Raw genomic sequence first — 16,308 nt, 5'->3', positions numbered from 1 at the left:
GCACGGAGTCTCACTATGTTGTTCAGGCTGGTCTCAAACTCCTGGCCTCGAGCAGTCCTCCTGCCTTGGCCTCCCAAAGCAATGGGACTGCAGGCGTGAGCCCCCGCATCTGGGCAGTCATGAGGTCCGTAAAAAAGTCATTCACTGAAGGGAACGGGTCCCCGCAGCAGAGGCTGTGAGGTTCTCTCAGCCTGGCCGGAGGAGGGCAGGTGGAAGGGACAACTCAGAACCGGCCACGGGCAGGGCCGGTGTGGACAGCAGCTGTGTGGTGGTCCCGGGCCAGCTCGTGCTGTGGCTCTGCTCTGTCACAGCTCCTCTGTAGAGGAAGGCCCTTGGGCTGGAGGCGTGAGTCTTGTTCCCTTTGTAGCGCCTCAGCTCCCAAGCTGTTTGTGATGGAAAGGAGGTTGTTTCTGGCCTGCAACTGTTTATTGTGTGCCTGGGCACGTTTGGATACCCCAAGTCCTGCAGTGAGCCAGCCAGGACCGTGTCCTCATGCCTTCCGTTGAGCCGGTGCCACCGGCAGAATGCGCTGGACATTGGTGTGCAGCTCGCTCTCCAGGCGCGTGTCGGGTGGGAGCGCCAGGGTGGAGGGTGCCAGTGTCCAGGTGTCAGGCAGGCGTCTTTGAGCAGGCGAGCCGTGAGCCAGCCCCGGTGTGGCCTGGACAAGTCTGGCTCCTGGGGGTGCATGGTCCGCCATGTGCGACACCCACCACGCAGCCCTTGCTTGTCACAGATGGTGAGTCCGAGTGTGACCTTCTCTCTCCTCTGCAGCCAGGGCCAACTCATTCGTGGAACAGCGCAGTACGTTTCTCCAGAGCTGCTCACGGAGAAGTCCGCCTGTAAGAGGTAAAAACCACTTTCATCTAAGCCGTACTTCCCTTTTCTTTAACATAGAAATTAATATTTGAGAGAGTGAATTTGGTGGCCTTTAAGTAGCTAAGCATACTTTGAAAGAAATCAGGCCGGGCGCGGTGGCTCAAGCCTGTAATCGCAGCACTTTGGGAGGCCGAGACGGGCGGATCACGAGTTCAGGAGATCGAGACCATCCTGGCTAACACAGTGAAACCCCGTCTCTACTAAAAATACAAAAAACTAGCTGGGCGAGGTGGCGGGCGCCTATAGTCCCAGCTACTCGGGAGGCTGAGGCTGGAGAATGGCGTGAACCCGGAAGGCGGAGCTTGTAGTGAGCTGAGATCCGGCCACTGCACTCCAGCCTGGGCGGCAGAGTGAGACTCCGTCTCAAAAAAAAAAAAAAAAAAAAAGAAATCAGCACTTCACATTTCAAAGCGTGTTTTTCGTGGCGTACACACACGTGATACGTTAATGTTGTATTCTAAGCTTCCTGGGTTTGCTGATGCTTTGTGGTTGCAGATTTAATCGTTTGTTTTTTGTTTTTTGAGACGGAGTCTCGCTCTGTCTCCAGGCTGGAGTGCAGCGGCATGATCTCGGCTCGCTGCAACCTCCGCCTCCCGGGTTCAAGCGATTCTCCTGCCTCAGCCTCCCGAGTAGCTATAGGCGCCCGCCACCGTGTCCAGCTAATTTTTGTAGTTTTGGTAGAGATGGGGTTTCAGCATGTCGGCCAGGATGGTCTCAGTCTCTTGACCTCGTGATCTGCCCGCCTCGGCCTTCCAAAGTGCTGGAATTACAGGCGTGAGCCACCATGCCCAGCCTAATCGTTTCTTTAGGAAAAACTATTCAGTGAGGAAAGTATGGCTGTCGTGTGCACGGAGCCCAGGCTTCCTCGGTGCTGCCCCCTGTCGGGGTGGAGGGCAGGGAGCCTGGCCTTAGGGTTGCTCGGCCCCACACCAGCTGCAGTGGGACAGGGTCCCGCAGAGCGCAGGGAGGCCCTGGAGGGTGCCGGTGTGGGAGGGAGGAGGCGTCCAGCAGGCATGAGGGTCTTTGAGAGAGACTGCAGGGCCGGTGCGGGTCACGGGAGGGGAGAGTGGAGAAGTGCCAGCCAGGGAGCCACCGGCGGTGTGGGGGGAGGATGTCTGGGGAGCTGACGACAAGGGTTGGTGAGAAGTCTGAGGTGCTGTCTAGGGTGGCCGGGAGGTAGATGGCAGGCTGAGAGGCAGCATCAGAGTCTGGAGTTTCAAGTCTAGGGAGCAGTTATGTGGAATCAGGGTGGGGCTGGGGTTCCTCCTGCCTCCGGCCAGTCAAGTGCTGCTGAGGGCTGGGGTCAGCTTTGGCTGCTGGTGCCCTCGTGAGTTGACGTCGACAGGACCACAGGAGTCCCACGCTGCCACTCTCCTGCTCCGCCAGGTTACAAGGGGCCACCTTCCTGGAGTGAAGTGAGCCACTCTGAGAGAATGAATGATTCTGGGGACGGCAGTTCTGGATGTCTGAGCTTGACAGCTTCAGGAAAAACTGGGGTGGAGGGGGCCATGGTACAAACGTGGTGAGTGGGTGGAAGGGTTCTGAGCAGTCACTCAGCGTCTCCAGGCTTTTTTGGTTTTGTTCTTTTAACTTTTTTCAACCAGCAGATACTGCGTTCTCTTTTTATTATTATTCAGTTATTCTTTTTTTTTTTGAGATGGAGTCTCGCTCTGTCGCCCAGGCTGGAGTGTAGTGGCTGGATCTCAGCTCACTGCAAGCTCCGCCTCCCGGGTTTACGCCATTCTCCTGCCTCAGCCTCCCGAGTAAGCTGGGACTACAGGCGCCTGCCACCTCGCCCGGCTAGTTTTTTGTATTTTTTAGTAGAGATGGGGTTTCACCATGTTAGCCAGGATGGTCTCGATCTCCTGACCTCATGATCCGCCTGTCTCGGCCTCCCAAAGTGCTGGGATTACAGGCTTGAGCCTCCGCGCCCGGCCTCAGTTATTCTTTAAAATAGAGATGGGTTCTTGCTGTGTTGCCCAGTCTCGTCTTGAACTCATGGGCTGAGGTGATCCTCCCATCTCGGCTTCCCAAAGTGCTGGGATTATAGACGTGAGACATGGCGGCCGGCCGGATACTGAGTTCTTAGCATGGCCAGAGACTGCTTTAGGTCAGAGCTTCCCAACTGGAGTGATTCTGCTCCCCTGGGAACACTTGGCCCTGTCTGGACAGTTTTAGTTGTCACAGCTGGGGCAGGGGTAGGGATGGCACCCAGCGGGGGAGGGGAGGATGAGCTGCTCAGCATCCTGAGATGCAGACGACAGTCCCTCCCACAGGTGGTACCGCGATGTACCCGCTTTCAAAGTGCGTGTGGTCACCACCCAAGAGCTAGCGTTTCCTTGTTTGTAGATTTTACTTTTATGGTGGAGGACCACTTTAGCATTGGTGCAGAAAGATCTCCAAGCTCTACGAATATAGGCATGGGATCCTGCCCTGTGGGAAAAAGGAGGAATGTGTATTCACGTTTTCTCATTTGCACGTTCAGGTTCTCTGGGGGGATAGACACTGCACGGATGATGGTAGTTGTCTATCGGGTGAGGGAACAGGATTATGAGGAAGACATTTCTGCATTTCTTTTTCTGCTTTTGAATTTTTTAATCATGTGACATTAAACATTGTTAGGAACGTTTATTGTAAAGAATTGAGGCCCAGGCGTGGTGGCTCACGCCTGTGATCCCAGGCATCACTTTGGGAGGCCAAGGCAGGGGGATCACAAGGTCAGGAGATCGAGACCATCCTGGCTAACACGGTGAATACCCGTCTCTACTAAAGATACAAAAAATTAGCAGGACGTGATGGCGGGAGCCCGTCGTACCAGCTATTCGGGAGGCTGAGGCAGGAGAATGATGTGAACCTGAGAGGCGGAGCTTGCAGTGAGTGGAGATCGCGCCACTGCACTCCAGTCTGGGAAACAGCGTGACTTGGTCTCAAAAAAAAAAAAAAAAAAAAAAAAGAAGGATTTGAAAGAGGCCGGGCTTGGTGGCTCATGTCTGTAATCCCATTACTTTGGGAGATTGAGGATGACACATCGCTTGAGGCCAGGAGTTCGAGACCAGCATGGCCAACATGGCGAGACCCTCTCTCTACTAAAAATAACAAAAATTAGCTGGGCCTGGTGGTGAGCGCCTGTAGTCCCTGGTACTCAGGAGCCTGAGGCAGAGGCAGAGGTGGCAGTGAGCTGAGATTGCGCCACTGCATTCCAGCCTAGGTGACAAAGTAAGACCGTGTCTCAAAAACAAAAAAATGGCTGGGTGCGGTGGCTCAAGTCTGTAATCCCAGCAGTGGGAGACCGAGGCGGGCGGATCACAAGGTTAGGAGATCGAGACCATCCTGGCTAACACGGTGAAACCCCATCTCTACTAAAAATACAAAAAACTAGCCGGGCGAGGTGGCGGGCGCCTGTAGTCCCAGCTACTCGGGAAGCTGAGGCAGGAGAATGGCGTAAACGCAGGAGGCGGAGCTTGCAGTGAGCCGAGATCATGCCACTGTACTCCAGCCTGGGTAACAGAGCAAGACTCCATCTCAAAAAATAAAAAATAAATAAATAAATAAATAAATAAAAAGAAAGAAAAAGAAAAATTCATTATGAAGAGTTCTTAGAAAATAAGTCTCCAAACCCACTTATAGTCACAGATAATAATTGGGCATACGTATTTCTTTTCAGTCCATTTTTTCTATGCATTTTATAGTTGTTTAAGTGGCTTTTATGCCATTCGAGTCACATTGGGCAGGCGGTTTTGAGCCCTATGTGATTATATAATGGGCGCTTCCCCCTGTCATTTGAATGACTGGTGGGTGTCTTTATCAGTGTGTGGTTTTCTGCCGCGTGAAGATTGTGGTTCATGGACCTGTCTCTGCTGTCGTGCGTTGAAAGGTTTCCATTCATTCACACACTGGCGTGTGTCTGACCCGCCACCCAACCTGCATGGGCAGAGGAGGTCTCTTTGCCTGGGGTTGGGGTGGGGGTGTCCCTCAGTGGGCGAGACAGGGTCTGCTGGACTGAGTGAGGGGCCGCCCTGAATTCCTTGGTTGAATTTCAGGAAGTGGCATGACTTGGTCTAAGTGAAGGTTTATTTGATACACCCTTGGTACACATGCTTTCCAGAAGTGTAGTACTGGCTTCCCGTTTTATTTTTGTATTGTATTTAAAAAATATAAATTCTAAAGTAAGTGTTTCTGATAAAACATTCGATAATTCACAGAGGTGAAAAACTCCCCCACAATCCCTTTCTGCTTGAATTCCATGCTCTGGAGAGGACCTCGTGAAGGTCCAAGCACAGCTCTGCCCCCAGCACCCCTCTTCTCTCTGCTGCTTCCACACTGAAAGGTGGAGGCTCTGCTGCCTGGTTTCCTTGTTGCTCCCCATTTTAACTAAACACTAAAGAAAGTCAGGTGTGAATGTTACGGTCATTCATTTCGCCTGTGCTGCACTTTCCTGCCCCTGGCAAGCCCTCCACCGGCACTGACGGGAGGGTGCTTCCTTCAGCTTTCTTGGTTGTCTTACTGGAACAGGGTCAGCCCCATTCTGTCCCATCCTGCCCCCTGCCTGGTCTGTAGCCACGTGGTGCCAGGAGTGAGCTCTGCTCTGCTTCAGGATGACAGGTGTGTGTGGACGTTAGTAAGCCCTGTTGGAAATGGCGAAGCTTTGGGGACAGCTGAGCGACCGCTGGTGCCTGCCGCGTGCAGACCCTCAGGGCCCAGGCCGCTGGGAGGCTTCTCCAGAGGGCGGGTTCCCCACCCTCACACCTCACTGGTCTTAAAGGACAGAATTGCATTAGAGCTGAAACTGGGGCCGTGTGGACAGAGTGGAAAATGAGCTGGCCTTGTCACTTATATTTTACACATGTCTTTTTTTCTTTGTTTTCCCCTTACCTTAAAGTTCAGACCTTTGGGCTCTTGGATGCATAATATACCAGCTTGTGGCAGGACTCCCACCATTCCGAGCTGGGTAAGGAGGCAGCGTTTCCTGGGCCTTGGAGCCTGTTGGGGTGCACCCCACCGGCTGGCAGCCCCTCCCAGCAGCGAGGTGGGTGGGGGAGGGCAGCACTTGGTGCCGTGCCCAGGTGGGGGCTCTTGGCATGCAGGGCCGGGGTGTGTTTGCAGCGCTGCGAGGCCGGGGCGCTCGTCCCTGCCTGTGGAGGCTTCTGGGACCCTGCCTAGGATGACTTTTTTTTTTTAATTTTTACAGAAACGAGTATCTTATATTTCAGAAGATCATTAAGTTGGAATATGACTTTCCAGAAAAATTCTTCCCTAAGGCAAGAGACCTCGTGGAGAAACTTTTGGTAAATATTGTGAATTTCCTTTTGGAAAGGGGATCTGGGACACCCTGAGTCCTCTGAAACTGCTCTCTGAGTGGCTTTCCTGGAGGTTCCTGTGTTCACAAAAAATGGTGTTTTTAGGGTTAATAGTGAGCATAGATAATTACATCTTATGTCGCCAGGTGCAGTGGCTCACGCCTGTAACCCCAACACTTTGGGGGGCTGAGGCAGGCGGATCACCTGAGGTCAGGAGTTTGAAACTAGCCTGGCCAATATGGTGAAACCTCGTCTCTACTAAAAATATAAAAATTAGCCGGTCGTGGCGGCAGGCGCCTGTGATCCCAGCTACTCGGGAGGCTGAGGCAGGAGAATCGCTTGAACCCAGGAGGCAGAGGTTGTAGTGAGTTGAGATCACGCCCCTGCACTCCAGCCTGGGCGACAAAGCAAGACTGTCTCAAAAAAAAAAAAAAAAGAGAACAAAAACCCAAACCTTTTGAGTACTTATTTTCACTTCTCAGTATCTACTGGAGAGTACTGGGTACTGTTCCCCTGCTGTTCCTTCCATCCCCCACAGAGCAACTGGATGGGGAGGCAGGCCCTGGGATCCTGCGCTGCCTCTCAAGGCTCGGCCCCTTTTCTCGCACAGGTGGAAAGGAATCTCAGTCTCAAAATACAATGAACAACAACAAGGATTATTTTACAGTATATAGTTAAAAATCCTAAAACAAAAATTGAGTAATTAACAAAGACAGCGAATCATCACTGGGACCAGCACACTCCCGCGGTTGTGGAGTGGGTGTTGCTGGGACCCTCGAAGGCTGCAGAGCTGTCTCCTCCAGGGACTGATCAATCCCACACCCCAGCCCAGGGGAAAGAGGTGAGACAGGTTGGGAGAAGCCAGTGGCTGTGGAGCCTAGCGATCCTGGGGCCACCTGCAGGGGCAGGACTGACCCCACTCCCAGAGTCGTGGTAAGGAGGGATGTCCAGGGCCAAAAGCACAGGAATGTCAGGACACTTCTGTTTCTAGAATATAAACTGATGTACCTTTCCCAGACTAACCTCTCTTCTCTGTTTTACCTGGGCTGGTCTTTAAAATTTTCATGTAGCTGACTCTAAAGCTGAAATGTACAGATGTCACGAACTAGGGTCTGCAGCCACCTGTGCTGTCATAACCCGGACGCTCCAGCACCAGTAACTTAACATGCTGTGCAGCGTTGATGAGCAAATGCTAAATGGTACAGTCATTTCCTTTTTTTTTTTTTTTAATATTAGTTCCTTTTATTATTCCTGCTACAGTAGTTTCCTGTCAAGAGTCAGGCACTTGGAAATTGAATTATAGGCCAGGCGCGGTGGCTCACGCCTGTAATCCCAGCACTTTGGGAGGCTGAGGCAGTCAGATCACAAGGTCAGGAGATCAAGACCATCCTGTCCAACAGAGTGAAACCCCGTCTCTACTAAAAATACGAAAATTAGCGGGGCATGGTGGCGGGCGTCTGTAGTCCCAGCTACTCGGGAGGCTAAGGCAGGAGAATGGCGCAAATCCGGGAGGCAGAGCCTGCAGTGAGCCGAGATTACGCCACTGCACTCCAGCCTGGGAAACAGAGCAAGACTCTGTCTCAAAAAAAAAGAAAGAGCCATATAATGAGATGAGACAAATTTATTTTTTTTGGAGATGGAGTTTTGCTCTTGTCACACAGGCGGGAGTGCAACGGTACGATCTTAGCTCACTGCAAATTCTGCCTCCGGGTCCCAGCGATTCTCCTGCCTCAGCCTCCCGAGCGGTATAGGTGCGTGCCACTACACCCACCTGATTTTTATGTTTTTAGTAGAGACGGGTTGTCACCATGTTGACTAGGCTGATCTCAAACTCCTGACCTCAGGTGATCCGCCTGCCTCAGCCTCCCAAAGTGCTGGGATTCTAGGCGTGAGCCACCGCGCTTGGCCACCAGATTTGGGTTTCTTGGTCAGAATCACGTTTTCACCCTGGCAGTGACTAGTCTTGATTGTTACTTAAGGTTTTAGATGCCACAAAGCGGTTAGGCTGTGAGGAAATGGAAGGGTACGAACCTCTTAAAGCACACCCATTCTTCGAGTCTGTCACGTGGGAGAACCTGCACCAGCAGACGCCTCCGAAGCTCACCGCTTACCTGCCAGCCATGTCGGAAGACGACGAGGACTGCTATGGCAATGTAAGCTGGCCAGGATGGCGGGTGAGGTGGGTGGCACTGGGTCCTCCGTGCACTGGGCTTCATGCCTGTGCGCCAGACCCATGTGTGATTTGCAGGCGAAAGGGGAGGGTGTGTGTGCCACGGCGGCAGGCCTGTTGGTGGCTGTAGTCTTTGCTGCCATGAGGCAGTGGCAAGTGACTTGTCGGGTGGGTCGTTTTTTCCTCATTTCCACGGCTGTGGGCAGTGTGGTGAGTTTCCACCCAGAGGGTGCGGTGCTGCTAGAACCGGATGCTGAGCACCCTGGCACTGGCCCTGGGGTCCCAGGTACGGGGCCTCCTGCCCGGCCTGTCGCATCTGCGCTTGGCTTGATGCTTGTATAGCTGTGTGTCCAAGATGTTCCAGAACACTGCCTGTCTTTCCACAGAAACCCCCGAGTGTCACGTGCTTGAACTTTTGGGACGTGGTGCTGGCAGGGACACTGGCACCGTCTGCTTCAGTGCTGAGTAGGCTCTGAGGCTGCTGGTCTCCCAACTTGATCACAGCCATGGGGTCTTCAGCACACTTTGCTCTTTAAGCTTCTTGTAGAGAATATGGACCATGTGCCCAAGGGACCGAGAGTGTTGTGAGAGGCAGGCATGTTGCCCACTTTCAGCCTTGTTTCCTCTGAGTTCCTCTTGCCACCTCCACCATGACCCCCTCATACTTAAGTGTTGTTATCATGAGATCCATTTTTCTGGTTTGACTTCTGTTACTGGGGCTTATTCTAACTGGCACCATGTACAGAGTTCCACTTGCCATGAATGAGGAAGTCTAGATTTTATTTATTTGTTTTGAGACAGGGTCTCGGTCTGTCACTCAGGCTGGAGTGTAGTGGCGCGATCTCGGCTCACTGCCACCTCTGCCGCTCTGGGTTCAAGCGATTCTCCTGTCTCACCCTCCCAAGTAGTGGGAACTGCAGGTGTGTGCCACCATGCCTGGCTAATGTTTCTATTTTTAGTAGAGACAGGGTTTCGCCACGTTAGCCATGCTGGTGTCAATCTCCTGACCTCAAGTGATCTACCCACCTCGGCCTCCAAAACTGCTGGGGTCTTAGGCATGAGTTATTGCACCTAGCTGGGAATTCTAGATTTTTTCTAAAAGTCATCCACAGCTAAACTTCTGCTAGTGTCCCCTCCTGGAGATGAAGTTTCCCAATGCCCCGTAACACTCCTCATCCTCCCGACATCCTTTGAGCCCAAAGTCTAGGGGAGCCAGGCCTGGGGGGCAGTCTGTGCTGCCTGAAGTGGCCACTTGTAGCTTTCATATATGCAGAGGGCTGGGAGCCCCGAGGCCTAGCCCCCCGCTGAGGCCTCACCTCCACCCTCTGTGCCCCCCAAGGCCCTCGCCCCCATCCTCTGTGCCACCCAGCTCCTCCTACAGGGTCTTTGGTCACGGCTGGCGAGTGCCACCGGACTGCAGTGCTCTCCCTCCTGGGCCTGCTGTTGCTGCAGAGGTTGTGCTTGGGACTAGCTGGTGGCCATTATCCCATGGGCTCTGTCCTCCGTTCCTCCCAAGGCGGTAGCTGGGCTCTGAAGGAGCAGCACAGGCTTTAGTTGTCTGCAGTCTCAGTGCCTGGAGAGCTTCTCTTAGTGTGGGGGTGGGTGTGCTTGCACACGTTGCGTACCTGTGCAGGCCTCTGGGCCTGGGCCTACTGAGAGCTAGGGCTGCTTGATACGTGGGTTCTGTTGCCGTCTGTGAAGTGTGGCTCCATGTGTTGGCAGCCGACTGTTAGATGGCCATCCTTAGCTCTGAACAGCTGTGTGGTTTGAAAGCCTTGGAGTGGGTCCAGGCAGGGAGCTCCCAGGTCAGATCTCATATGGGGACAGTGAGTGAGTCTTGGCAAACGGCGTCAAGCATGGAAGGAGCCTTCAGGGCTGTACCTCTTCCCTCCCTGTGGGGCTGCAACCCCTCCTTCATGGGGAATGGGCACTGGGCGTCCCCTTCAGCAGGGGGGTTGGCCATGGTACCCGCCCTTGGGTCAAGGCAGGAGGAGAGCAGGTGCTTCATTGGCTCCTGCTCTCCTGAGGTCCTGCAAGTGCTGGGGCGGTGTTGCCATTGGACAGTGTTGGAGACAAGCAGGCTGGGCAGGCCCACGCCCTGTGGAGGGGTTGGCATGGAGGGGCCGGCAGTGTTGGGTGTTTTTACCCTGCCCATTGACGAGCACCTTGCTCCAGCCCAGCTGGGTGAGAGGCTTCAGGGCTGTGGGGTGGGGCTGTTGTGCAGCTGTAAGAGTGCGAGCACATGGGGGACGCTGCATGTGTGGAGGGTTGTGTGGGGCAGCAGCCAGGGCCTGCGTCTGAAGGCACAGAGGACGTGGAAGAGCATGTTGTACTCTTATCCCAGCCATTGCTGATGGTGCCATTGCTGGTGGCACCTTTTCTTTCCACTTGTTGTTGGCCTCAGCAGAGCTCAGATGTGGGGCCTGCAGCTGGGGATGTGGCTGCCCCCACCCAGGGGTTCTCTGGCCTTGGCAGCCCCAGGAGCATGTTAGTGCGCAGGCTCTGTCTGCTTGGCACGTTTATGAGTGAGTGAGTTTCCACTGTCGACACTAGTTTGTCATTTTTCCCAGAGAAACAGGTAGCGTTGTCTATAGTAAGTTCAGTTTATCTTTGCTGAGATTAAAAGGAATGTCTTTTAAACAGTTGAATGTGTTTAGTCAAATCACAATATGTAGCGTCTGTTACAGACTCAGACCCTTAAGACCCCTGGGGCCCAACGAGGTCTTGCGTGGAGGCCCTGCCTGCCAGCCCGTGCGATGGATCTGCCGCCAAGCCTCCTTGGGCACCCTCTCTTCCCAGCAGGCATCCCAGCCCCCACCTCCGGGGTCAGCACTGGCATTCACGGGGCCTGCAGGGTAAGGACCCAGGTCCCCTCTTCCTGGAGAGGAAATCTGAGGCTTCGCCCCTCTCTGGCCCTGATTCCCATGGGAAGAGGAGCCCGACCAGGCAGGATCCAGTGAGGCCTCGGTTCTGTGGCCAGGTGTCCCACGGAGGAGAATCAGGGCTGCCCACCCTGTCGCCTTGTGCCTTGCTGTGTGTGAGCTCCCAGGGCCTGACAGCGGCAGTGCCAGGAGGGGCTGGGGTTTTAGGACTGTAGAGGCAAGTGAAGGTACGGTTCTCACTTTTCCTTCTTCTCTGCAGTATGACAATCTCCTGAGCCAGTTTGGCTGCATGCAGGTGTCCTCATCCTCCTCCTCACACTCCTTGTCAGCCTCGGACGTGGCCTGCCCCAGAGGTCAGGCAGCAACATAGAGCAGTACATCCACGATCTGGACTCGAACTCCTTTGAACTGGACTTACAGTTTTCCGAAGATGAGAAGAGGTTGTTATTGGAGAAGCAGGCTGGCGGAAACCCTTGGTAAGACCTTATAGACACAAGCAATGGTGTGTGCAGAATTGCAGCGTGAATACATGGGGGCTTATGGTGGATGCCTTTGCCTTGTCACTGCCTCCCTCAGCAGCCTTGGATGCTTGGCCAAGGAGCACATTGTAAGTGCACAGTTGGAAACAGGTCCTTAGGAGGTAGCTGGCCCAGGGGGTGAGTGGGTTGTGACTGCCGGGCGCTCCCCTCCTCTGCTGGGCATTTGGATCTGCTGGGTGTGGCCTGAAGTCACTGTGGTGTGGACAGACACGGCCTGGACTGGGCCACTTGGGAGTTTCTGAGGTTCACTGTTGTAGCCCCTCTTTTCCACACAGCTTTCCCCACTTGTCCATTTATGTCTTTTAAGCTGAGCGCCAGGGGCAGTGTGTGTTCAAGGGCGTGCATGTTTTCAGAGGGCTGGGGATCTGTCCTGGGGGCCAGGAATTTGCCTTTCCCAATGCTCTTGCCTGCCTGAGAGTGTTTTGATGCTCCAAAAACAAACTTGTGAATTTCTGTTTTATTCCTATGGAGGCAGATGTCTCCTGTGTTCATGACCATTTGTGTTTCTTTTTTGAGGTACTTTGTGTCCTTTAACTATTTTTTCTTGTATGTTTTGCATCTTTTTTTTGAGACAGAATGTCACTCTGTCACCCAGGCTGGAGTGCAGTGGTGCTATCTCAGCTCACTGCAACCTCTGCCTCCCGGATTCAAGCGATTCTCCTGCCTCAACCTCCCAAGTAGCTGGGATTACAGGTGCCCGCCACCACACCCGGTTAATTCTTGTATTTTTTGATAGAAATGGGTTTTCCCTGTGCTGGCCAGACTGGTGCATCTTTTTAACATGGATTTTTAAAAGCCATGTGTGTGGAGACTATTCCTTGTTGTATGTTTTGCAAACATTCTTCAGTTTCTCTCCAGTCTGTTGATACTGTTTTTGTATGGAAGCTGCAAATTATTACCAAGTCCATCCTGTCCCTATTTATATTTTATGTTTTCCATCTTAATCTGGTAAGAAGGGCTTCCCTCTAATATTTTTACCTGCTTGTCTCTTTTGTGTGGGCAGGGAGGAGCCCAAGATAGTGGGGAGAGGGCTTTGCAGGCAGGTATGCTGGAGTGGAAGCACAAGGCGAGGGGGAGTTGAGGGCCACGCTAGGGAGGGACAGAACACATGTGACTTGAGAGACTTGTGGGGAGGAATGAGAGGAAGGAGCTGAGCTCTGGGCCACCCCAGCAAGTGGGGAAGACCACGACTCTCTGCGGTGTGCCATGCCTGTCTCTAGAACACCTGTGCAGAGATGCTGGCAGGCAGAAACAGTCTACAGCTAGGGGCTCTGACTCGCTAGCTGTGAGTCAGTGTGATTGCTAGGGATGTTAATGTGTACTGAGCCGGAGAGGAGGGCTTTTGATGGGAACAATCTGAGCAGGGCTGCGCTGTGCAGCTCCAAGCAGCAAGGAGGTGTTTGACCGGCTATGCAAGGAGCTTCCCAGGTTTGTATGTGCTGGGGTCCCCACGAAGGGCTGCTGTGGCCACTCCACACACTTGGCCAGGAGCGCCTTCTCTGCAGAGCGCAGCTGAGAGGTGCTGTCTGTCTGCAGGTGTGTGTGTTTCAGCTCCTTTGGTGACTCCCAGAAGGCCCCTCTGCCTGGGGCAGTTCTTAGAGGGTCTTGGAGTCCGTCTGGGTACATTAGCCTGGTGCTGGCGGCAAGTCAGGATGCACATTCTCCTGCCTGCTTCCTTTGTCTTCAGGGTTCTCTTCCCCTTTCCCCCTTCCTTCAGATTTTAGGTCCTTTTGGGAAGCTGATGACTCCTGAGATCTTGCAGGATCTCTTCTGGCTGCTGGGAGGTCCGTCCAGCACCTGCTCTTTACAGTAGTGGTTTGCATTCTGTGTGTGGCCACCAAATTCTTGAAATCAGGGCAGTTTTTTTTGTAATACTAAGATGTTATTTGTCTTTTTGCTCTCGTTCTCTGTGAGTGTATGGTGGAGTTTTTCAGTGACCACATGCTGTAGAATAGAATCTGTGTGCTTTTGGTCTTTTCTAGGGTCTTAAGTTTTTGGTATAAATATATGCTTTTTTTTTTTTTTTTTTTTTTTTTTTTTTTTTTTTAATGAGACAGCGTCTTGCTCTGTCACCCAGGCTGGAGTGCAGTAGAATGATCTCTGCTCACACAGCCTCCACCTCCCGGGTTCAAACAATTCTGCCGCAGCCTCCTGAGTGGCTGGAATTACAGGCACACGCCACCATGTCCAGCTACTTTTTGTATTTTTAGTGGAAACGGAATTTCACCACGTTGGCCAGGCTGGTCTCGAACTCCTGACCTCAAGTGATCCACCCACCTCGGCTTCTCAAAGTGCTGGGATTTTAGGCATGAGCCACCACGCCAACCAATAGATGCATTTTTAGAGATTAGTAAATGTCCAATATTTCTACTGAGCTCTTACTTTCTCCTCATTTATACCTGCTATAGCCTCTGTAATTTTCCCTTCAACTGAATCATTATTTTGAAATCCTGAAGTTTGGCCGGCGCAGTGGCTCAAGCCTGTAATCCCAGCACTTTGGGAGGCCGAGACGGGCGGATCACGAGGTCAGGAGTTTGAGACCACCCTGGCTAACACGGTGAAACCCTGTCTCTACTAAAAAAATACAAAAAGCTAGCCGGGTGAGGTGGCTGGCGCCTGTAGTCCCAGCTACTCGGAGGCTGAGGCAGGAGAATGGCGTAAACCCGGGAGGCGGAGCTTGCAGTGAGCTGAGATCCGGCCACTGCACTCCAGCCCGGGCGACAGAGCAAGACTCCGTCTCAAAAAAAAAAAAAAAAAAAAAAAAGAAATCCTGAAGTTTTCCTTATGCCCACATGAGAATATGGTAAGTAAGTTCAGGATCACACCTGTAATTCCAGCACTTTGGAGGCCAAGGTGGATGGATCGTTTGAGCGAGGAGTGCGAGAGCAACCTGGGCAGCACAGTGACACCCTGTCTCTACAGCACAGTGACACCCTGTCTCTACAAACATGCAAAAATCAGCGGGCGTGATGCTGCATCTCTGTAGTCCTAGCTGCTTGAGGAGGTTGAGGTAGGAGGATTACCTGAGCCTTGGAAATCAGAGCTGCAGTGAGCAGAGATCTTGCCACTGTCCTCCAGCCTGGGTGACAGAGTGAGAGCCTGTCTCAACAAAAAATAAATAAATAAAAGATAAAAGGAATTTTTTAATTTACATGGAATAGTTTACACTTAAAAAGGAACATTTTAAAAATAAATATAATTAGCTCTTTGAGATCCAATGTTGTTTGTTACAGCTTTTCAGACGATAAATTAAAGAGTCACTGAAGCTCTTAGAAGCTGCATTGTAGATGCTGGAGAGGCCACACAGTAGCTGGGAGACAAAGCCCCTGGCTGCAGCACAGCCTCAGGCTTGGCCACCCTGTGCTGCCACAGTCCACAATGCAGTCGAAACTTGCTGGATTCAAGATGTGACTGCAAGCACAAAGAGGGAGTTGACGTGTCTGCTGCTGAATTGTGTTTTTGCCTTACAGTGGATGAGTCTACAGACAACCTGGACCTGCCACTTGGCCTGTGTCCCCGGCTTCTCATCACAGATGATATTCTTTTTTTTTGAGACGGAGTATCCCTCTGTTGCCCAGGCTGGAGTGCAGTGGAGTGATCTCCGCTCGCTGCAACCTCCATCTCCTGGCTTAAGCAGTTCTCCTGCCTCAGCCTCCCAAGTAGCTGTGATTACAGGCATGTGCCACCATGCCTGGCTCATTTTTGTATTTTAGTGAAGACGAGGTTTCACTGTGTTGCCCAGGCCGGTCTGGAACTCCTGACCTCCGGAACTCCTGACCACCCACCTCGACCTCCCAGGATGCTGGGATTACAGGCCTGAGCCACTGCGCCCAGTCTACAGATGATGTTCTTTTACCCCATTGCTTGACCATAAAGCACAAATGGCACTGACGTAGTCAGAGTGTGGAGCACCTGTGTGAATCTCGTGATTGGTTCCAGAACACGTTTTCCCATTTGTGTTGATGGTGCACAAGCCATGGTGGGTGGAACTGCTGGCATCTGAGCACGACTTGAGCCCATGACACCAAGCAGTGCCAGGGCAATAATCATATCTTCACAGCACTCACCCACAGGAAGAGAGAGAGGAAAGAAACGAGTCTCGCTTCTGAGCGTTTGTTAAAAATGATGTTATTAACACTTTGTAGGATGAAGTGGAGGTATACAGAACAGCAGTCAGTTCTGGCCGCAAGCCGCCTCAGGGAGACACGCTCGTGACTGTTGCCTGCTGTCCTCATGGAGCGTCTGACTGACAGGCAAACTGCTGTTATGCAGACTTAGCTATTTGGCCAATATTTTTCTTGAAAATGATTGGAATGAGCTTGTTACTTTAAGGAAAACAGCTGCTCATATTTATACCAATGATAAAACCGAAACCTTCAAGTGAAAATTGGAATTTTGAAAAACTTTATTCATCACTGTGAGCTTGATACCTTCCCAATAAAAGACATATGTTTAGATTCTTTTTTGTTTATATTATTTATAAAATAGAAATAGAGACAAGGTCTCCCTGTGTTACCCAGGCTGGTCTCGAACTGCTGGCTCAA

The 16,308-nt window shown here is 52.3% G+C and overlaps 1 protein-coding gene across 1 annotated transcript in view; it reads left to right on the top strand.

Annotated features, from left to right (window-relative positions):
• Positions 1 to 16,308, top strand: part of LOC117083793 (3-phosphoinositide-dependent protein kinase 1-like) — a 76,568-nt gene that overhangs the window by 52,951 nt on the left and 7,309 nt on the right. Inside the window, 7 exon segments of the mRNA XM_033211819.1 lie at positions 772 to 786; positions 789 to 846; positions 5,756 to 5,824; positions 6,065 to 6,161; positions 8,153 to 8,326; positions 11,485 to 11,560; positions 11,563 to 11,701. Coding sequence (XP_033067710.1) covers positions 772 to 786; positions 789 to 846; positions 5,756 to 5,824; positions 6,065 to 6,161; positions 8,153 to 8,326; positions 11,485 to 11,560; positions 11,563 to 11,701 — 628 coding nt within the window.

This window comes from Trachypithecus francoisi, unplaced genomic scaffold, assembly GCF_009764315.1.
Source record: "Trachypithecus francoisi isolate TF-2019V2 unplaced genomic scaffold, Tfra_2.0 Contig00390, whole genome shotgun sequence".
Lineage (NCBI taxonomy): Eukaryota > Metazoa > Chordata > Mammalia > Primates > Cercopithecidae > Trachypithecus > Trachypithecus francoisi.
The sequence above is the reverse complement of the archived record's forward strand: the minus strand, read 5'-3'. Positions and strand labels throughout refer to the sequence as shown.